At 41.7% G+C, this 22,585-nt stretch overlaps 1 protein-coding gene across 3 annotated transcripts in view; it reads left to right on the top strand.

The window, feature by feature from the left end:
- Window positions 1-22,044, top strand: part of NTRK2 (neurotrophic receptor tyrosine kinase 2) — a 383,847-nt gene extending 361,803 nt beyond the window's left edge. For all 3 annotated transcript variants that reach the window (XM_067744760.1, XM_067744761.1, XM_067744759.1), the window contains exons 17-18: window positions 15,298-15,456; window positions 16,331-22,044. In XM_067744760.1, coding sequence (XP_067600861.1) covers window positions 15,298-15,456; window positions 16,331-16,516 — 345 coding nt within the window. In that variant the 3' untranslated portion in view covers window positions 16,517-22,044. The remainder of the gene's footprint in view (window positions 1-15,297; window positions 15,457-16,330) is intronic.
- The last annotated feature ends 541 nt before the right edge of the window (window positions 22,045-22,585 follow it).

A 22,585-nucleotide genomic window follows, 5' to 3' on the forward strand; every position in this document is an offset into this window, starting at 1 on the left:
CACAAGCTACACACAGTCATCTGTAAGCCAGGAACAGAGCTCTCACCAGGAACTGAACTGTCTGGAACCTTGATCTTGGATTTCTAGCCTCTAGAACTGTGAGAAAATAAATGTCTCGTTTAGCCACCCAGTCTATGGTATTTTGTTATGGCAGACTGAGCAAACGAATGCAGAGAGCCTTTCCTAGCCCTGAGTCTGACTCCATGTCAGACTGGAGGCAGAATGCGTTTGGTTTGGAGATATGGGTCCTGATGTAGATGCTACCACGTCTAAGCTGTGTGGTCTTGGGTAGGTCGCATTGTCTCTGGGCCTGGGGAATTCCTCATCACTTAAACTGAGATAAAAGAACATGCCTGACTTACCCCAGAGGATTACTGGAGAATCAAATACTTAGCATAACAACAACAGCTAATATATTTTACACTTTTATTATGTAACAGGTGTTATTCTAAGAGCTTTATTACGTATAGTAAAATTCACCTTTTTTAGTGTACTGTTCTGAGTTTTGGCAAACACAGTCATTTAACTGCCACCACAGTCAAGACTTAGAACATTGTCATCACCTCCCCCCAAATTCCCTCATGCCTCTGTAAGACAAGCCCCCACCCCCAGTTCCCAGGCCCTGACAACCATACGTTTTCTAGACCTACAGTTTGCCTTCTCAAGAATGTCATACAAATGGCATCACAGGATGGGACCACAGAGCTTTTCTAATATCAACTCATTTAATCTTCACAACCATATTCTGAGGTAGGTACCATTATTGAATGCATGGATGCGGAAATGCTATGGAAAAGCAAAACACGTATACAAACATAAGGTATTATTATTTTTCACTGTTTATATTATTATTTCATGGTAGAATAAAGACAAAATCAATTCTCAATGGAAAAAATATTCCCAAAATATTGTTAGCAATAAGGTCCAGCATACCCTCTCGTGACTAATTCAAAAACCCTTGGCTTGTAGTTAGGAAGTCACAACCCTTGTATCTGTGACCAAATTGGTAATGGTAAAAGATAATGGAAGATGTTCCAGGTTTCAAGCAACAGCAACTTCAGGTATAGCGATAAACATTTCCCGCTGTAAGAGAGAGGGGCAACCAGGCTGTCCCTAGCACTCCTCCTGGCCCCATTCATTCATGACCGCCTTCACTGAGTTCCATTCATTCAGGACTTATAGGCAAGGCAGGAAGAGCTGAATCACTTCCCATGAAGTATCCCCTGGTTCCGTAGCCACATGCCACGGAAGCACCCCATCACTCTTTGTAACAGGAGAACCCTGATCTTCCTGGATGTGGTCATAAGGCACCCACAGTCTGACCACAATGGTCCCAGGTTCTCCAAGGAGAAGATTTTGCACAAATTGTTTCTCCTTTTTTTAAACTTCATATTACAGATGCAACACATAATACATAATGTCCAGTTATTTCTTAAAGTTTACAGCTATCATGAATTTTTAAGGAACAGATCAGGAGAAACTGTTGAAACGAAGGAAGCGGGTGCAGGGTGTGACAAGAAGGTCTATGAGCCTCTTCAGTATTTAATGTGGCCAAAAGCCTCTGACAGCTAATCATCTCTTACTGGGGCTTGCCCTTTGGCCTGCACGTTTCTAAGGAAGTAAAACGTTTCGCTTCCAAACAAGTTATCACTCACTCACTTAGTAAAGACCACAAGCTGAAAGTGGCCTCCCAGGCATCACTGCTCTTTGCTACTTAAGTAGAGAAGGTCCCAGATTAGCTTTTCTCACCTTTAAGTCACCAGTGTTTTCAAAGCCAGCTAGGCATTTGCTTTGGGTCTATAGAAGGGCTCCAGCCTGCCACCGTGCCTCTCATATACACAGAAGGGAGACGAGGCATCCCCATGGATGGGGAATGCCTTGTGGGGAAGACAAGCGTGATCCTCTGGGGAGATAAAAGAATTGGGCAAGACAAAAGGCAACGCTGGAATTTGAAATGGGACTGGACAAGTGAGATTTGAGAGGAGATTCAAAGAAAGGGAATCGGGAATGGACTGGGAGGGCCCACACTGAGAGGGATGGATGCTGAAAGAGAAGAGAAGACAATGAGGGAGGAAGGAGGAGGGTGGATGCTTGTTACCTCCTCTCTCATCAACCGAGGTCCCTGGAAAATGGGTTGTGCATTCCTCATAAACTTGTACCAGGGATAAAGATGCTTCGTATGTTTGTAAAAATTAAGTAAGAACCTAGGGTCCCAGCATGAATAATAGTGGGATAGAGAGCTGTCTTCAATACTGCTGGTCACCAATTCATATCTCCACTTGCTCAGCAAGTTTCTTGACCTTCCTAAATTCTAGTTTTCCAGTGTAGAAAAATAAATCATATTGTTTGTTAAGCCATGGGGAAATAGTCACCATTTACAACCTAGTCACCAAAGAGAATGTACCCAAAGAGTATTTCTTGGGTAAGAAATAAATATTGTAGTTGAACTGATTAGATGTTCCCAATTTGATTTAAAAATAATAAAATCATCCATTTCTGTTTTTGTTGTTGTTAGAGTATAGATGCTTTACAATGGTGTGTTAGTTTCCGCTGTACAACAAAGTGAATCAGCTATACGTATACATGTATCCCCTCCCTCTTGGGCCTCCCTCCCCTGCCCATCCCACCCATTTAGGTCATCGCAGAGCACCGAGCTGAGTGAGCTCCCTGTGCTATACAGCATTTCGGACACAAGACAGTTTTACCAAAGGCCTTTTAGTATTCTTGCCAGGATTTATTGTCTTTACACCTTTCAAACAAGTAGATTTAAAGGATGCTCAGGCCTAGGTATTTTTCCTAGAACAGGTTGTTGTTTTTTTTAAAACCAGATCATTCTGTACATTTCACCATCAAAATTATGAAGTGTCATGGAAATAAACAGTAAGAGCTAAACAAACAGTTCTTTTTGCAGATGTTTTAAAAACAGAATCCATTATTTCCCATAACTTGATTTATTTTAGACACTACGGAATTTCTTTTTGGTCATTGGCTCCAGACATTGTTCTGATTAACGTCACCGATTTAAGCAAGTCACGGTGATTAGCAGCCCTGATGGCCATTCATTCTTTCCTTTTTCATGGTTTAATGTTCTTCGTTAGTCTCTGTCCTTCCTCTCTCGCCTCAGAGGATATGAGATGCTATCTTATAGAGCAATATTCTCTCATGTTATTCATCATGACGTCTTCCTAAACTTCATTCCCAGGTCGAATAGTACCAGGTCTGCACCACAGACTCCCCCATCTACTGTACAGATGATAAACTGAGGAACGAACGGGATTTCACACACAGCTTAGAGAGTTTTTATACTCCATGTGAATGCCAGTATTTTGGATTGCATTTTATTAAGAAGTTTTGAATTTCATCGAATGGTTCTTATTTGTAGCATCAATTAGGTGAGCCAGTTTCCATCCATTTAATCTAAGGTTGGTTCTATGAAGAGTTTAGAGAAGTTATTGGCGGTGGATGGGAAAGTAGTGAACACTGATCTCTTTGAAGGAGCACATTGAGAATTCCTCCCCAAATCTCAACAGTCAGAAGAAACTCGAAGACGTGGTCTGCTTACCAACCAACCCCCTCCATGCCTTGCCAGCCATAACTGCTCAGCGTCCTTCCTCTTGAGGCATGTGATCCGTTAGCAAAAATAGGGAATGCCTGCAGTGTTACCAGAGCTGTACTGAGGGGTGCTTAAAAACATTGCTGAGCTATAGCAGGGAGGGTACATTCCTTGAAGTGATGGAACTTGAACTTGCCTTTAGGAGACCTTCCAGAGTAGGTAGAAAAAAAGATCAAACTTTCCAAGAGGCATGAGTAGGTTCGGCCTGGGTGAGGAGCCACAACTAAGTTTGCTGGCAGAATATAGGGCATGAATTGGAGAATGCAGAAGCCAGAAACACAGAGTGACCCATCAGAGTGAGTACAAGATGTCCTGTGGGGAGGGGTTATGTGTGTGTGTTTTTAGATAAGCTACTTAAACTCTCTGAATTTGGGGGGCATTACTTATAATGTGAAGGCAAGTTGACGTCCTCTCAAGAGGGTAATTATTGGGCTCAAGTGAGATCATCGAGTAGAAGTTCTTTGTAAAGATCAACTGCTCTGTGTTGACAGATGATTATGGTGGGAAGGTGGTGACAAGTGGTTAATTACAGAGCTAAAACCCCAGGCTCGTGGGTTGAGAAAAATAAAACCTGCAAGTCCGAGTCAACTCCCCAGCTAAGTGGATTTCCCATGTTGCATCAGCTCATTCTGATGCGTTTAGTGAAGAGCATGTTCCTGACCCAAGTCGATCACTGAAAGGTCTCTCCTGGCACCACTGAGTACCTGGCAGTCAAAGCAACAGTTCTGACTCCCAGTGTCACCCTTGGGATCACATTCCATCTCACAAATATTTAAGCAAGAGTGTGAGGGCCGATGGCCAAGTTGCACATACAAGACAAATATCTCATTGTGTTTGTCACTGCACAGTATGTGGTTTTGTGAGTTCTAAAAACCATCCAGTGACTGTGACTGGAATGTGACAGTAATTTGTAACCACGGTGGCTCTTTTTTTCTATTTTTACTTTTTGGGCCCACTTTTGTGACATGCTCCAAAATCCTGAGAAAGGGCTGCGAAAGAAATATTCAGAAATGTTCTAAACGGGTTTAGAAAACTTGTGAACCCTGTCTGAACTTTTATTAGATGCTCCCACCACTCACCCATTTGACATCAGAACAAGGAAAGCATTATTTGTAATGGCATGTGTGAAATCCCAGAGGGGATTCTTGAAAGAATTAGAGTGAAAAATCTGTCCCAAAGAGACTGCAAGCATAAAATAAATGATCAGATGGGAAAACATGTAAATCAGAAATTGAATCTTTTTTTCCCCTTCTTTAAAGGACACAGGAGCCTCTTCTTTGGCCATTAGCAATACAGGACAGAGAATCCGGAAGAGTAGGTGTAATCAGAGGGGCCCCAGAGTACTTGTCATTGCAGAGTGAGGAGTGTGGGAGAGTTGTAGTGTTGACTCTTCTTAATGTCTCCCTGGCTGCTTCCCATTGAGAAAATAAAGGCTAGATAATACAGGCTACAGAGAAAGAGGCAACACCTAGAAAGCATTTAGTGCATTAAAATTCATAAAGGGCTTTCACAAATATTGTCTGCTTGAGTTAACCCTGGGAGGTATATATTGTTACCCACATTTTATAGTTGGAAAAATTAAGACACAGAGAGGTTTGGCAAGTAGTGAAATTAACTCTGGAGCCCAGGGTGTTTTTTGTTTTTTGTTTTAATTGAGGTATACTTGACATATAACATCATATTCGTTTCAGGTGTACAATATAAGGATTTGATATCTGTATATATTGCAAAATGATCACAGCCATAAGTCTAGTTAACATTTGTCTCCTCACATAGTTACAATTTTTTGTTGTTGTGATGAAAACTTTTAGGATTTACTTTCAAATATGCAATACAATATTGTTAACTATAGTCACCTTGCTGTACCTTACATCCTCAGGACTTATTTATTTTACAACTGGAAATTTGTACCTTTTGGCCCCCTTCTAAAGTCATGAATTGAGTGTTGTCCACTGCACCACAGCTGGGAACACAAAAAGAATATGGAAAGCCTGGCGTCTCCATAGGTTAACATGTCCCAAAGTGGGATATTTACCGTCTGGTTCTAGGAATGTATGTGAGTGGCTCTCCATCTCTCTCCCTCTCCCCCACAAACACACAGCCAAATTAGTTTAATTCACTAAGTTAAACAAAGTTAAATCTGTTCTTTCTGCCTGAGACACTTCAAGGGAATTCTGTGCATTATGAATCTCCAAGAAATGAAGAGGGTTACAGGTTATAGTATATTGGACACATCTGAACTAGGAACACATGTGGCAAGCTAGCTCTTAATACTTTGAGGGTCAGGTATCCAAAAGAACACCGAATTGGTCCATAATATCCCACTCTTCCCCTTACTACCACAGACCAACTGTACATTGGTTGTATGGTCTAATTTCAATATTTTTCTAATTCTACTTTCAATATGTCAATTTCAATTGTTTCACTATTCCCATTCAAGAAAGAATTATGTCTTTTTCACTAAAAACCTGGGCAGAGACCTCTCACTCCCCATCACTCTGTGCATATAGCTCCCTGCACTGCCACAAAGCCTCTCCTTGGTGCTGGGGTATAGGCTGCCAGCACCCGGGGGACCATTCCGCCTTGGTATCCTTCGTGTTTGTAAGTATCTGAAAACGTAGGAAACTCTTGTGTGTTGGCAGATTTCCTTTCCCAAAGTCCTGGGTACGTGGGGTTTCAGAGTTGCAGAGTCAGGCAGATAGCCATCAGCCAGAAACACGCCCATTTGTCTGTGCCAGTATGAACACCAGCAACCATTCTGGTCAGTGCCTGTGTTGCACAGGTTGTGTTTTCGATATCGACCCTGGTGGTGAGTATTGTCATGTCCAGGCAGCTCCATGAGGGAAATCTGCGCTCGTTGAACAGTGACAACCTGTCCTGCGGAATGAGGAGAAAGCGAGGAAATTGAAAGCTGATGGAAGGCAACAAGCTTGCACTTAGCGCATGAACTTTTGGTGTATTCAAAGCTGAACAGTAAAAATACAGGGGCGCCTTAACCCTGAGCCAGCAAGTCATGTTTCGACTTGTCAGACTTGGATTCCTCGTACAGAGAAGAATGGGGAAAAATCGTGCATGCTTTCTTTGATGCTAAGAGCATCATTTGAAATCACCAAGCAAATTAGACATCTCTGACACTCTCCACTCCTTGGGCTACGGAGTTGAGCAGCATTTTTCAGGCACTGTTAGTCCATTTCCTTCCCTCCTTCCCTTAGTGAGTCAGAAATGGATATTGAGAATTATAATCGGGCAGAAACTCTGTGTGGCATTGCTCTCAGAGGTCAGGGGGTGGGAGTTGTCTGGGAAATCTAATTCCTGCTGTCCTGTGAGCTCACCCACTGCCCCGCTGTCAGCATGGCATTTGGGCAGGTAGCGCTGAGGTTCACCAGCGTGAAAAGTAGGACCTGCCACCCATTGGGCTACTGTGCAGAAATCTTATCTTGGTTTAAAAATCAGACAGCCTTGATGGGCTACAAACCTGTATGGAATACACTTAATTTTTCTCCAGAAAGTAGGAAATCGTAAACAAACCTCTTTGGTCAAAGTTTTCTTTGCCTGTGCTAATGCTGTTGCTATCTAATGCCTCAGACTTGGTGCTTTTACTAAAATGGGCTTTTCAAAAACCATACTTATGTATTAACTTTTTTTTTAACATTTTAATTGGAGTATAATTGCTTTACGGTGGTGTGTTAGCTTCTGCTTTATAACAAAGTGAATCAGTTATTCATATACATATATCCCCATATCTCTTCCCACTTGCATCTCCCTCCCTCCCACCCTCCCTATCCAACCCTTCTAGCTGATCACAAAGCACCAAGCTGATCTCCCTGTGCTATGCGACTGCTTCCCACTAGCTATCTATTTTACATTTGGTAGTGTATATACGTCCATATATACACTACCACTCTCTCACTTCGCCCCAGCTTACCCTTCCCCCTCCCGGTGTCCTCAAATCCATTCTAGGAGGTCTGCGTCTTTATTCCCGTTTTGCCCTAGGTTCTTCACGATCTTTTTTTTTTTTCTTTTAGATTCCATATGTATGTGTTAACATACGGTATTTGTTTTTCTCTTTCTGACTTACTTCACTCTATATGACAGATTCTAGGTCCATCCACCTCACTACGAATAACTCAATTTTGTTTCTTTTTATGGCTGAGTAATATTCCATTGTATATATGTGGCACATCTTCTTTATCCATTCATCTGTCGATGGACACTTAGGTTGCTTCCACGTCCTGGATATTGTAAATAGTGCTGCAATGAAGATTGTGGAACATGACTCTTTTTGAGTTATGGTTTTCTCAGGGTATATGTCCAGTAGTTGGATTGCTGGGTCATATGGTAGTTCTACTCTTAGTTTTTTAAGAAACCTCCATACTGTTCTCCATAGTAGCTGTATCAATTTACATTCCCACCAACAGTGCAAGAGAGTTCCCTTTTCTCCACACCCTCTCCAGCATTTATTGTTTGTACATTTTTTGATGATGGCCATTCTGACTGGTGTGAGATGATATCGCATTGTAGTTTTGATTTGCATTTCTCTAATGAGTAATGATGTTGAGCAGTCTTTCATGTGTTTTTTTGGCAATCTGTATATCTTCTTTGGAGAAATATCTATTAAGGACTTCTGCCCATTTTTGGATTGGGTTGTTTGTTTTTTTGATATTGAGCTGCATGAGCTGCTTGCAAATTTTGGAGATTAATCCTTTGTCAGTTGCTTCATTTGCAAATATCTTCTCCCTTTCTGAGAGTTGTCTTTTCTTCTTGTTTATGGTTTCCTTTGCTGTGCAAAAGCTTTGAAGTTTCATTAGGTCCCATTTGTTTATTTTTGTTTTTCTTTCCATTTCTCTAGGAGGTGGGTCAAAAAGGATCTTGCTGTGATTTATGTCATAAAGTGTTCTGCCTATGTTTTCCTCTAAGAGTTTGAAAGTGTCTGACCTTACATTTAGGTCTTGAATCCATTTTGAGTTTATTTTTGTGCATGCTGTTAGGGAGTGTTCTAATTTCATACTTTTACATGTAGCTGTCCAGATTTCCCAGCACCACTTATTGAAGAGGATGTCTTTTCTCCATTGTATATGCTTAACTCCTTTTTCAAAGATAAGGTGACCATATGTGCATGGGTCTATCTCTGGGCTTTCTATCCTGTTCCATTGATCTATATTTCTGGTTTTGTGCCAGTACCATACTGTCTTGATTACTGTAGCTTTGTAGTATAGTCCAAAGTCTGGGAGCCTGTTTCCTCCAGCTCTGTTTTACTTTCTCATCATTGCTTTGGCTATTCGGGGTCTTTTGTGTTTCCATACAAATTGTGAAATTTTTTGTCCTAGTTCTGTGAAAAATGCCAGTGGTAGTTTGATAGGGATTGCATTGAATCTGTAGATTGCTTTGGGTAGTATAGTCATTTACATAATGTTGATTCTTCCAATCCAAGAACATGGTATATCTCTCCATCTATTTGTATCATCTTTAATTTCCTTCATCAATGTCTTATAGTTTTCTGCATACAGGTCTTTTGTCTCCTTAGGTAGGTTTATTCCTAGATATTTTATTCTTTTTGTTGCAATGGTAAATGGGCATGTTTTGTTAATTTCACTTTCAGATTTTTCATCATTAGTGTGTAGGAATGCAAGAGATTTCTGTGCATTAATTTTGTATGCTGTTACTTTACCAAATTCATTGATTAGCTCTAGTAGTTTTCTGGTAGCATCTTTAGGATTCTCTATGTATAGTATCATGTCATCTGTAAACAGTGACAGCTTTACTTCTTTTCCGATTTGGATTCCTTTTATTTCTTTTTCTTCTCTGATTGCTGTGGCTAAAACTTCCAAAACTATGTTGAACAATACTGGTGAGAGTGGGCAACCTTGTCTTGTTCCGGATCTTAGTGGAAATGGTTTCAGTTTTTACCATTGAGGATGATGTTGGCTGTGGGTTTGTCATATATGGCCTTTGTTATGTCGAGGTAAGTTCCCTCTATGCCTACTTTCTGAAGGATTTTTATCATAAATGGGTGTTGAATTTTGTCAAAAGCTTTCTCTGCATCTATTGAGATGATCATATGGTTTTTCTCCTTCAATTTGTTAATATGGTGTATCACATTGATTTGCGTATATTGAAGAATCCTTGCATTCCTGGGATAAACCCCACTTGATCATGGTGTATGATCCTTTTAATGTGCTGTTGGATTCTGTTTGCTAGTATTTTGTTGTAAAAGTTTGCATCTATGTTCATCAGTGATATTGGTCTGTAGCTTTCTTTTTTTGTGACATCTTTGTCTGGTTTTGGTGTCAGGGTGATGGTGGTCTCATAGAATGAGTTTGGGAGTCTTCCTCCCTCTGCTATATTTTGGAAGAGTTTGAGAAAGATAGGTGTTAGCTCTTCTCTAAATGTTTGATAGAATTCGCCTGTGAAGCCATCTGGTCCTGGGCTTTTGTTTGTTGGAAGATTTTTAATCACGTTTTCTATTTTAGTGCTTGTGATTGGTCTGTTCATATTTTCTATTTCTTCCTGGTTCAGTCTTGGAAGGTTGTGCGTTTCTAAGTATTTATCCATTTCGTCCAGGTTGTCCATTTTATTGGCATATAGTTGTTTGTAGTAAGTGCTCATGATCCTTTGTATTTCTGCAGTGTCAGTTGTTACTTCTCCTTTTTCATTTCTAATTCTATTGATTTGAGTCTTCTCCCTTTTCTTCTTTTTGAGTCTGCCTAATGGCTTATCAATTTTGTTTATCTTCTCAAAGAACCAGCTTTTAGTTTTATTGATCTTTGCTATCATTTCACTTATTTCTTTTTCATTTATTTCTGATCTGATCTTTATGATTTCTTTCCTTCTGCTAACTTTGGGGTTTTTTTGTTCTTCTTTCTCTACTTGCTTTAGGTTTAAGGTTAGGTTGTCTTTTTGAGATGTTTCTTGTTTCTTAAGGTAGGATTGTATTGCTATAAACTTCCCTCTTAAAAGTGCTTTTGCTGCATCCCATAGGTTTGGGGTCGTTGTGTTTTCATTGTCATTTGTTTCTAGGTATTTTCTGATTTCCTTTTTGATTTCTTCAGTGATCTCTTGGTTATTAAGTAGTGTATTGTTTATCCTCCATGTGTTTGTATTTTTTACAGATTTTTTTCCTGTAATTGATATCTAGTCTCATAACGTTGTGATCAGAAAAGTTTCTTGATACGATTTCAATTTTCTTAATTTTACCAAGGCTTGACTTGTGACCCAAGATATGATCTATCCTGGAGAATGTTCCATGAGCACTTGAGAAAAAAAGTGTATTCTGTTGTTTTTGCATAGAATGCCCTATAAATATCGGTTAAGTCCATCTTGTTTAATGTATCATTAAAACTTGCATTTCCTTATTTATTTTCATTTTGGATGATCTGTCCATTGGTGAAAGTGGGGTGTTAAAGTCCCCTACTATGATTGTATTACTGTTGATTTCCCCTTTTATGGCTGTTAGTGTTTGCCTTATGTATTGAGGTGCTCCTATTTTGGGTGCAGAGATATTTACAATTGTTATATCCTCTTCTTGGGTTGATCCCTTGATCATTATGTAGTGTCCTTCCTTGTCTCTTGTAATAGTCTTTATTTTAAAGTCTATTTTGTCTGATATGAGAATTGCTACTCCAGCTTTCTTTTGATTTCCATTGGCATGGAATATCTTTTTCCATCTCCTCACTCTGGCTGTATGTGTCCCTACGTCTGAAGTGGGTCTCTTGTAGACAGCATATATACGGGTCTTGTTTTGTATCCATTCAGCCAGTCTATTTTTTTTGGTTGGAGCATTAATCCATTTACATTTAAGGTAATTATCGATATGTATGTTCCTATTCCCATTTTCTTAATTGTTTTGGGTTTGCTATTGTATGTCTTTTCCTTCTCTTGTGTTTCCTGCCTAGATGAGTTCCTTTAGCATTTGTTGTAAAGCTAGTTTGGTGGTGCTGAATTGTCTTAGCTTTTACTTGTCTGTAAAGGTTTTAATTTCTCTCTCTAATCTGAATGAGATCCTTGCTGGGCAGAGTAATCTTGGTTGTAGGTTTTTCCCTTTCATCACTTTAAATATGTCCTGCCACTCCCTTCTGGCTTGCAGAGTTTCTGCTGAAAGATCAGCTGTTAACCTTATGGGGATTCCCTTGTATGTTATTTGTTGTTTTTCCCTTGCTGCTTTTAATATTTGTTCTTTGTAGTTAATTTTTGATAGTGTGATTAATATGTGTCTTGATGTGTTTCTCCTTGGATTTATCCTGTATGGGGCTCTCTGTGCTTCCTGGACTTGATTAAGTATTTCCTTTCCCATACTAGGGAAGTTTTCAACTATAATCTCTTCAAATATTTTCTCAGTCCCTTTCTTGTTCTCTTCTTCTTCTGGGACCCCTATAATTCAAATGTTGGTGTGTTTAATATTGTCCCAGAGATCTCTGAGACTGTTCTCAATTCTTTTCATTGTTTTTTCTTTATTCTGCTCTGCAGTAGTTATTTCCACTATTTTATCTTCCAGGTCACTTATCCATTCTTCTGCCTCAGTTATTCTGCTATTGATCCCTTCTAGAGAATTTTTAATTTCATTTATTGTGTTGTTCATGATTGTTTCTTTGCTCTTTAGTTCTTCTAGGTCCTCATTAAACATTTCTTGTATTTTGTCCATTCTATTTCCAAGATTTTGGATCATCTTTACTATCATTATTCTGAGTGCTTTTTCAGGTAGACTGTCTATTTCCTCTTCATTTGTTACGTGTGGTGGGTTTTCACCTTGCTCCTTCATCTTTCTTTGTCTTCTCATTTTGCTTAACTTACTGGGTTTGGGATCTCCTTTTGCAGGTGGCAAGTTCGTAGTTCCCATTGTTTTTGGTGTCTGCCCCCAGTGTCAGGTGGTTCAGTGGGTTGTGTAGGCTTCCTGGTGGAAGGGACTGGTGCCTGTGTTCTGGTGGATGAGGCTGGATCTTGTCTTTCTGGTGGGCAGGTCCACCTCTGGTGGTGTGTTTTGGGGTGTCTGTGGACTTATTATGAGTTTAGGCAGCCTCTCTGCTAATGGATGGTGTTGTGTTCCTGTCTTGCTAGTTGTTTGGGTTAGGATGTCCAGCACTGTAGCTTGCTGGTCGTTGAGTGTAGCTGGGAGCTGTCGTTGAGATGAAGATCTCTGGGAGATTTTCGCCATTTGATATTATGTGGAGCTGGGAGGTCTCTTGTGGACCAATGTCTTGAACTTGGCTCTCCCACCTCAGAGGCACAGCCCTGACACCTGGCTGGAGCACCAAGAGCCTGTCATCCACACGGCTCAGAATAAAAGGGAGAAAGAAAGAAAGAGAGAAAGAGAGAAAGAAAGAAAGAAAGAAGTAAAATTAAATTAAATTAAAAAGTTATTAAAGTAAAAAACAAAAAATAATTATTATAAAAAAAATTTTTAAGTAAAAAAAAAGGAAGAATAGCCAAACCAAAAAACAAATCCACCAATGATAACAAGCACTGAAAACTTCACTAAAAAGCAAAAAAAAAAGAAAAAAAAAAACGGACACACAGTACCCTAGGACAAATGGTAAAAGCAAAGCTATACAGACAAAATCACACACAGAAGCATGCATACACACTCACAAAAAGGAAAAAGGGAAAAAACTATATATATAATTGCTCCCACAGTCCACCTCCTCAATTTGGGATGATTCATTGTCTATTCAGGTATTCCACAGATGCGGTACATCAAGTTAACTGTGGTGATTTCATCCGCTGCTCCTGAGGTTGCTGGGAGAGATTTCCCTTTCTCTTCTCTGTTCACACAGCTCTCGGGGTTCAGCTTTGGATTTGGACCCGCCTCTGCATGTAGGTCGCCTGAGGGCGTCTGTTCTTCGCTCAGACAGGACTGGGTTAAAGGAGCAGATTCGGGGGCTCTGGCTCACTCAGGCCGGGGGGAGGGAGGGGTACGGATGCGGGGCGAGACTGCGGTGGCAAAGGCCGGCATGATGTTGCACCAGCCTGAGGTGCGCCCTGTGTTCTCCCGGGGAAGTTGTCCCTGGATCACGGGACCCTGGCAGTGGCGGGCTGCACAGGCTCCGGGGGGGCGGGGGTGTGTGTGGATAGTGACCTGTGTTTGCACACAGGCTTCTTGGTGGCGGCAGCAGCAGCCTTAGCGTCTCATGCCCGTCTCTGGGGTCCGCGCTGATAGCCGCGGCTCACGCCAGTCTCTGGAGCTCCTTTAAGCGGCACTCTTAATCCCCTCTCGTCGCGCATCAGGAAACAAAGAGGGAAGAAAAAGTCTCTTGCGTCTTCGGCAGCTCCAGACCTTTTCCCGGACTCCCTACCGGCTAGCCGTGGTGCACTAACCCCCTGCAGGCTGTGTTCACGCCGCCAGTCCTCTCCCTGGGATCCGACCGAAGCCCGAGCCTCAGCTCCCAGCCCCGCCCGCCCCAGCGGGTGAGCAGAGAAGCCTCTCGGGCTGGTGAGTGCTGGTCAGCACCGATCCTCTGTGCGGGAATCTCCCCGCTTTGCCCTCCGCACCCCTGTGGCCGCGCTCTCCTCCGCGGCTCCGAAGCTTACCCCTCCACCACCTGCAGTCTCCGCCCACGAAGGGGCTTCCTAGTGTGTGGAAACTTTTCCTCCTTCACAGCTCCCTCCCACTGGTGCAGGTCCCGTCCCTATCCTTTTGTCTGTGTTTATTCTTTTTTCTTTTGCCCTACACAGGTACGTGGGGAGTTTCTTGCCTTTTGGGAGGTCTGAGGTCTTCTGCCAGCGTTCAGTAGGTGTTCTGTAGGAGTTGTTCTACATGAAGATGTATTTCTGATGTATCTGTGGGGAGGAAGGTGATCTCCGCGTCTTACTCTTCCACCATCTTGAAGCTCCTCCTGCTTCTTTACTTTTGTAAATAAGCTCAGTTGAAGTTTCCTGTAGTAGATGAAATTCCAAAGACTGGACTTCTTTGTATCCATAGCAACCTGAAACTCAGTTGCCCCTTTTGTAAAATGTGAATAATCATTTCTGCCCTGCCCATTGCTGGGTTGTGGTAAGCATGTTCAAGGCAGCTCTGTGTGCGCTCCTTACACTTTAAAGTGGAAGGAAGCTCCGGCCTTGCTAAGGAAGCAGAGTCCCTCGGTGGGTCATTTTGGATGCAAAACTCTCTACTTGTTATCCTGACCAAAGTTATCTTGTTAATTACAAGATCAAGTCATCCTCATACCAGAAAGTAGGTGTGTCTGGGGTTTTTTTTTTTTTTTTTTTTCGGTTCGCGGGCCTCTCACTGTTGCGGCCTCTCCCGTTGCGGAGCACAGGCTCCGGACGCGCAGGCTCAGCGGCTATGGCTCACGGGCCCAGCCGCTCCGCAGCATGTGGGATCTTCCCAGACCGGGGCACGAACCCGTGTCCCCTGCACCGGCAGGCGGACTCTCCACCACTGCGCCACCAGGGAAGCCCTGTCTGTGTTTCATACAGGATGAATACCCACCCAATCACCATCTCTGCTCCTGTCTAGTTGTGAGAAAGAGAGAATTGCAAAAATGTGAGAAAAATCCTTTGACCACTCTTTGCCCTCTGTCTCTGTTGCTTGAGATTATAAACCAATCGTCTTTCCCTTCTGTTTTATAAACAATTAAAATTAATAAATACAAATAAAGGAAAGGGAAATAAATGTCCCCCACATCTCCCTTCCAAACCTTTTCTCCTGATGGTGGGCACTGATGCCGCCTTGCTTACCCCTTTTCTGCCAGGTCGGTGGCCACACGATGCTGCCCATTCGCTGGATGCCTCCAGAGAGCATCATGTACAGGAAGTTCACCACCGAAAGTGACGTCTGGAGCCTGGGGGTCGTGTTGTGGGAGATCTTCACATATGGCAAACAGCCCTGGTACCAGCTGTCAAACAACGAGGTGAGAGGCGGGTGGCACCAAGACCCCTAGAGAGCTGACGCAGAGAGGCATCCCCGGGCTGGAAGTCAGGACACGCTCTCCTGTGGCTTTGTTGGGAGAAGCACCTCCCAAACGGCCTGCCATGTACCTAAATTTCATGGCCAAATTATAGTCACGCTCCAAACTTAAGAGTTCTAGAAAGAGAAAAGCACGGCATTTGCTGACGCGCCTGTGATCCTCTGGCATTGGGACCCAGGAGTCATTTCGTGCTGTTCATCTAGTAAATTGATAGCAGATGTGGCATTCCGGTACCCTTCGAGTCCAGCTAGCTTTGGTATTATTCCATTAAGGTTTCAAGCTTCTCTCCTTTTTGCATATTTCATTAGAACATTCACTTCTAGTGAAAACTCAAACATTTTATTTTCCTTTTCTAATCTGTTTGCAAATATGTCTATATTTGAGGCATCACTTCTTGGTCAAGCACCTCACTTCTTCAGGCCCATGTCTGTCTTTTATCCAATTCCATTATCCAAAATGACCGCTCATTTCTGTACCCTGGGGTTCCCTGGCCAGTTAGCGCCCTGACACAAAAGTGACCCTGGTCCCATCTCAGGCCAGTAAAACATTGGAATTCCAGGGTGTGCTTTGGGAGCATTCCATATAGATGAATTATTTCTCTAGCAGTTTGGTGAAATCAGTGTGGCTTGAAAAATGAATATAAACCCATCAAATTAACCATGACATACCAACCTAGAACAGTCACTCTCTTGCCTCTGAAAAAAAGTAAACACTGAGTGGGTTTCTTTAAAGCAGCCCTCTCTTTGTACTGACATTTATTGTATCCACATTGTTTTTCCTCTGGTCTGACCCTATCTTTGCTCTCCGTCCCGTCCAGGTGATAGAATGCATCACTCAAGGCCGAGTCTTGCAGCGACCTCGAACGTGCCCCCAGGAAGTCTATGAGCTGATGCTGGGGTGCTGGCAGCGAGAGCCCCACATGAGGAAGAACATCAAGGGCATCCACACCCTCCTTCAGAACTTGGCCAAGGCATCTCCGGTCTACCTGGATATACTAGGCTAGGGCCCTTTCCCCGAGACCGATCCTTCCCAAAGCACCTCCTCAGTTGGGCCGAGAGGATGAACGTCTTTTAACTGCCGCTGGATGCCGTCAATCTGCTGTTCTTCGCTCTGACAGTATTAACCACAAAGACACCGAGAAGCTTTCCGAGGGAAGCAGTGTGTACTTCTCCATCCGTAGACACAGTATGGACTTCTTTTTGGCATTATCTCTTTCTCTCTTTCCATCTCCCTTGGTTTATTCCCTAGTTTTTTGTTTGTTTGTTTTTCTTTCCTTTATTTTTTGTCTTCCCTGCTTCACAATCCTCACCCTTTCCTTTTTAATCAATCTGGCTTCTGCATTACTATTAACTCTGCATAGACAAAGGCCTTAACAAACCTAATTTGTTATATCAGCAGACACTCCGGTTTGCCCACCACAACTAACAATGCCTTGTTGTATTCCTGCCTTTGATGTGGATGAAAAAAAGGGAAAACAAATATTTGACTTAAACTTTGTCACTTCTGCTGTACAGACATCGAGAGTTTCTATGGATTCACTTCTATTTATTTATTATTATTACTGTTCTTATTGTTTGGGATGGCTTAAGCCTGTGTATGAAAAAGGAAAACTTGTGTTCAATCTGGGAAGCCTTTATCTTTGGGAGATTAAAACCAGAGAGAAAGAAGATTTATTATAAACCGCAGTATGGGAAGAACAAAGACAACCATTGAGATCGGCTGGCGTCAGTCCCAACTTAAGAAAACCCAGCGACTGTTAGCTGGGAACAGTGTATTCGGCACCTTCCCCCGAGGACATTTCTGAGGAGTAAAAAGACTGTTGAACTCTGTGCCATGGACTATTCTTTTCCCATCACCGGAAACACTAGAGTGTAGAACAGAGAAAAGATGGCTTCCGGGAGGTAAGATGGTACATCACACGTTCCGACAGTCTTGTCTTCGTGGGCCACGGTGATGGCGCTGGTTTGTTTTTCCAAGTGTTATCCACTGAGCCTGTGTCAAGTTCAGTTGAAAGGAGGTGGATTCTTGTCCAGCGATCATTTCAGGGTCAGGTGGGAAAGCCAAGGACTTGGAAAAGATAGGACAAGCTCTAAATTTGGAGGCAAGTTTCTCTTACAGTGAACTTTTCAGATAGCACTTCCTTCCAACCCCTAGCCTCCACCCCACCCGTCCTTTTAACTGTGCAAGCAAAATTGTGCATGGTCTTTGTCGATAAAAATATCTTGTGTGCAGAAACTACCGCTCCAGACGTCGTGCCCCAGATATGTAGAGCAGATCCATAAAAGGTATAACTTATATAATTAGGGGAAGCTAATGGAATTCATCAGCTGAGTATAAGTGTCTCTGGGTCGTATGGTGGCGATGGGTTTTAACAAATATGGTCCCTGAAACCTGGCTATCCTCCACCATGTCGCACCCACTGTGGCCCTGTGAGAAGGGCAAAATCAACCCCCAAGGGACAGGAGACCTCACCCACCCTGGGGGTATCACAGGCATTGATGTTCAGTGTACACAGGCCGAGACCTTGCTCTGGGCTCTGGTTGGGAGAGTGGTCTCATTCTAATTGTACTCCATTGTCAATATGCTGTTTTGTTTTTTTCACTGCATTTTAAAAGAAAGTAAAAACAAAACCTTAGGCACAGCATACCCATGGGACACTGTGCCCAGGCCAAGCTTTGGAGGTGTGCTTCTGGGCATAGCCACGGGTTTTGCGAAAAGAGGTTGTAAATTTAAATAGAAATTTACAGTTATCTGGGTGATCAGTTATACCAAGGAAGAAACATTTTTCTGTTCCTCAAGAAAACTTGCTACCCTCTGTGAGGGGAATTTTGCTAACTCGACATCTTTATAACACGAGCCAGATTGAAAGGGAGTGATTTGAATTCAACTTAGGTCATTTTATTTCATATTTGTTTCTGAAGGTGCAATTGCTCTGTTTAAGTTTTGCTTGTGCCCTTAGTTACTGAAGCACCTTATTTTCCATTCTAGACACTGAAAACCAGTTCTCAAAAAATCAAAAGTGTCCATTAACAGAGAACAAAAGGAAATCCGGTAGCATCTGCTGTCAAGTGAAGGGGGTTGGACAAGGCGATGCCCATAGTCCTTTCAGGTTCTGCGCTGCCTATGAGACATGGGAGTTGAATTGTTCTCTTTGTCGGTGACCAAAAACCCTCCAGAACACACATAATAATATAACGAAAGCCATATCTCCATGATATATACCTGCACGTATATATCCCATTAAGGGCCCATGGTACTGTTAAAACACTGTGGCACCCTGTGAAGCAGTAAGAAGAAGCAGATTTGTACAGAACTTTTCTAGATTCCACCAGTGATGACCTGAAAACCTACACAGGTTTGTTATTCTGTGCGACTGGCCAGCTGCTCTGGGGGAAGAAGCTGCAAGTTACTTGTTTTATTTTAACAGAGAGCAAAGGAGGTAATACTCTAAGGGGTCACATTCAAGGAGGGCTGTGCAGTTTTAGAGCAAGGATTTGTTTAAAGCAGATGAGAGGATGGGAGCATTCCCTTCCCCTTCCAGTGTTGTGTTTTCCTCTGAAGGAAAAAAGAAGAAAAAAAAATGTCTCTTTACCTTCTGACAAGTCCCTCAAGGTCTTGAAATGAAAGGTTCTATGCAAGTGCAAAGTTTTATAGTTATTTATATTGCTGATTATTATTCATTTTTTCCCTCTGTTGTCTCAAGAGTATGTACTGATGACAGAGACGTCTCGCATTGAAAGAATCCCAGATTGCTTTTAAAGTGACCGAAGGAACCACAGACTATCTTCAAGTCTCCATCCCTGTTCCTCCACAATCCCCTCTTCTCATGCTCTTGTAATATTTAGAAAAAGGGCATCCTCATTCTGCAGTGTAAAGATCACAGAATAGGGCCTGCCATCAAATTCATTAAATACTACGACAGGAGTGGTGACAAACCTAATTCTCTAGCCTGAACTCATCCTGACAGTTGCTTCCATTTATACATTGTTTAATAGTTTCCCAAACACTTTTCACATATGTTGGCAAATTATTCCCACTTTTTAACGGTGAGGAAATTGAGAGTTGGAGAAGTTAAATGGCATGCTAGTACTCTCCAGGCACCTCTGGGACTTAATCTAGGTACTCTGACTCTGATGTTCATGATTTGGTCCACTAGAGACCTTAATATATACACAAGCAGTCCAGGAGAGAAAGCACGCTAACCAATTCATGAAGCAGGATATGAAGTTAGAAGAGCAAAATGAAATATGTGAGATGCAAGCAGCTGAGATCTCATGACATATAATCATGCTCATAGCTTCAGCGAAATCCTTGTACAATGAACCAGTGTCATAATCAGGCTTATTTAGAAGACATTTTGAACTATGCTATAAAAGACTATATCAGAATTCATATTATATGTTCACATCGGCGCTCCCTGTGGTATTTCCATGTATTTATATGTGTGTTATAAATACTAGATTTATACATAGACAAACACACATGCATAGTGTGTTTGTGAGCTTATGTATAAATTTATAGGCACACAGTAATAGAGATAATTATAAGTAGGGTGCAGTATGAATAATTTGCTTAAAATCTGCTAAATAACCAAAACTTTTTTAAAGTCATGTTGCTGTTCATGCTTCCTTTCTCCATGTGGGTAGGACCCCATCACACTTTTCGACTCTCTGCAATACTGCATGGGTGGAAGACATATTTAAGATAATGTGCTTCCCAAACACATTATCACACAACAACTAAATCAAAACCATCCCACTACGTTGAGTCCTTCCTCTGGCTCCCTGCAAAGGAAAATGCAGCCGGAAATATATCTCCTTATGTAAAGGTCCAGAAAAGGAAAACTGATTTTTTTTTAAATCCTTTTGCACATTTATTTGTGTTACGCTCACCTGTCCCACTGTGACCCCTTTACACTTGTGTTCAGAGTCCAAGCATTCCAGAAGAGAACTGGACTGTTGGGAGCCCAGTGTCTTGAAGGCCAAAGGTGAGAATCCAAGACCCCACGGCGAGGCGAGTGACTCTTAGGAATTCCCACATCCTAGCGGAATGCAAGAGGCAGCAGTGTAAAATGCTGGCCTTTGCAAAGAGCCATGGCAACAGGATCCCCTGTTGTCAGGGGATAGAAGTCAGGAATAGACTTCTTTTTTTTAAACTTACCCTTTCGTAAATTGGACCTTCTATAATGCCAATAGCTTTAAATTGTGTATCTAATTAAATAAATGACTGCAGACACACATAGTCTCAATTCCCTTGCTCTTTCTTTTCTTTTTTTTCCCATTTGAGGACTTTTGTTTCCAGTGTGGAGCTTCGGTTTGGCCCTATATCACTGCTACAGAAAATCCCAGTAGGGGGATGGCCGGTGACCCACCTACTCAGGTGGCTAAGTGAGCAGTTAAAGCAGTTTCCTCACAATTCGTAACGGTGGGATGCTGAGACTCCGAGGTTGAGACAGCAAATGCTATTCTAAAGAATTTGCGGTGGAAGGGATTTGTAGCAAAATATGACAGCATGTGAAGGGGTATTTTCTCGTTTGTCAGGGCTGGAATGAATCACTGCTGCTATAAGTCAAAGGTTCTCGAATATCCTTAATTTTTGTATTTATTTCCTTTTTTTTCTTTTACCTTTATTTAAGTATTTATTTATTTATATATATATTTCTTTGCTCCATTCATCACAGACACAAAGCGAAGCAAAAAATATATATATATATATATGTATATGTGTTGCAGGCAAAACACTGTGAATTTCACAAGAGCAACCAAGCAACTCTTTTGCCATCTTAACATACGTCTCAGGAGACACAATGGGAAAACATGGGATGTCATTTTTTTTAGTCTATGCATTCTAGGCCAGGTCTGTGTTTGTTTTATTTCTTTGGTCTGTACATTAATGAAAATGATCCTGAGTGAAGGTTGGCCGAATGTCCAACATGCTGGAGCAAGCATAACTAAAGCTGCTAATTGCCACAGGTTTGAACTGGAAAAAAAATTTGGAGAAAATGAAATGTAAAGGCCTACATTTTGCAAGTTGTATATCTTCCTATTGCTTTAAAAATGTAAAAAAAAAAAAAAAAACTGGAAATGTTTAAATACAAGGTCTTTGAATTAAATGTGGATTTTGAATATATAATCCCCTGATAAATGACCAAATTATGGTGAAATATTGCTCCCTGCGTTCATTAATCATTATCCATCACTAACAAATCTGCCTAGAGGTGTGGACAGTCTCTGCATTTGCTTCTGTACATGGAGAGATGTTTGTATATATCCGGGCCGTATCCACACACACATTTCAATACCTCTCTGAAGATATATTGCCCCTTTCATCGTGACCTGGTATTTGAAACTCCCTTTTCATTTGCTTTATTTTCCTTTTAATGTGACGTCTCTGTGCTGATAGTTACCGGTTCTTGTTTTGCAATCTGTTTGGAGGTCCATTGCTTTATTAAGACCCACTGCATCTTGGCTGATTTCAAAGTGACACCAGAATATCAGTGTTTAAAAAAAAAAAAAAAGTTTTGTTTGTAAATCATGTGACCAGCTTCTCTCAACCTGACATGGAAAGTCTCTTGTACTACAGTGTACTAATAAAAATGATGTCTTAAAATAAATAACATCCTCTAAAAGAGACACTAAAAGTGACATGATGATTACTAGAATTTTCACAAGGCATGGTGTGCTCTTTTGTCTGTCTGTACGTATGTATGTAAGGTCACTGCAGGTGACTGCCGTGTTCAGCAGTTGAAGCAACGAGAGTACAAGTTCCCTGGCTGAGCCCTCCATAACCTGACGTTTTCACCTTCTATCTTGGATAACTAGAACATCACTGCCCAGTAGAACTTTCTACAATGATAGAAATGTTTTATCTGCACTGTCCAATATGGCCAGTAGGCACTTAACCTGCGGCCAGTGAGACTAAGAGCTGAATTTTAAATGTGATTTAATTTCAATTAGTTTACATTTAAATAGCCACACGGGGCTCATGACTACCATGTGAGACAGCACAGGGTGAGCAGACAGAATCACCAGGATTTCTAACAGATCAGACCTAAGAAACCTACCATAAAAGA

Source organism: Pseudorca crassidens, chromosome 7, assembly GCF_039906515.1.
Source record: "Pseudorca crassidens isolate mPseCra1 chromosome 7, mPseCra1.hap1, whole genome shotgun sequence".
In the NCBI taxonomy this organism is placed as follows: Eukaryota; Metazoa; Chordata; class Mammalia; order Artiodactyla; family Delphinidae; genus Pseudorca; species Pseudorca crassidens.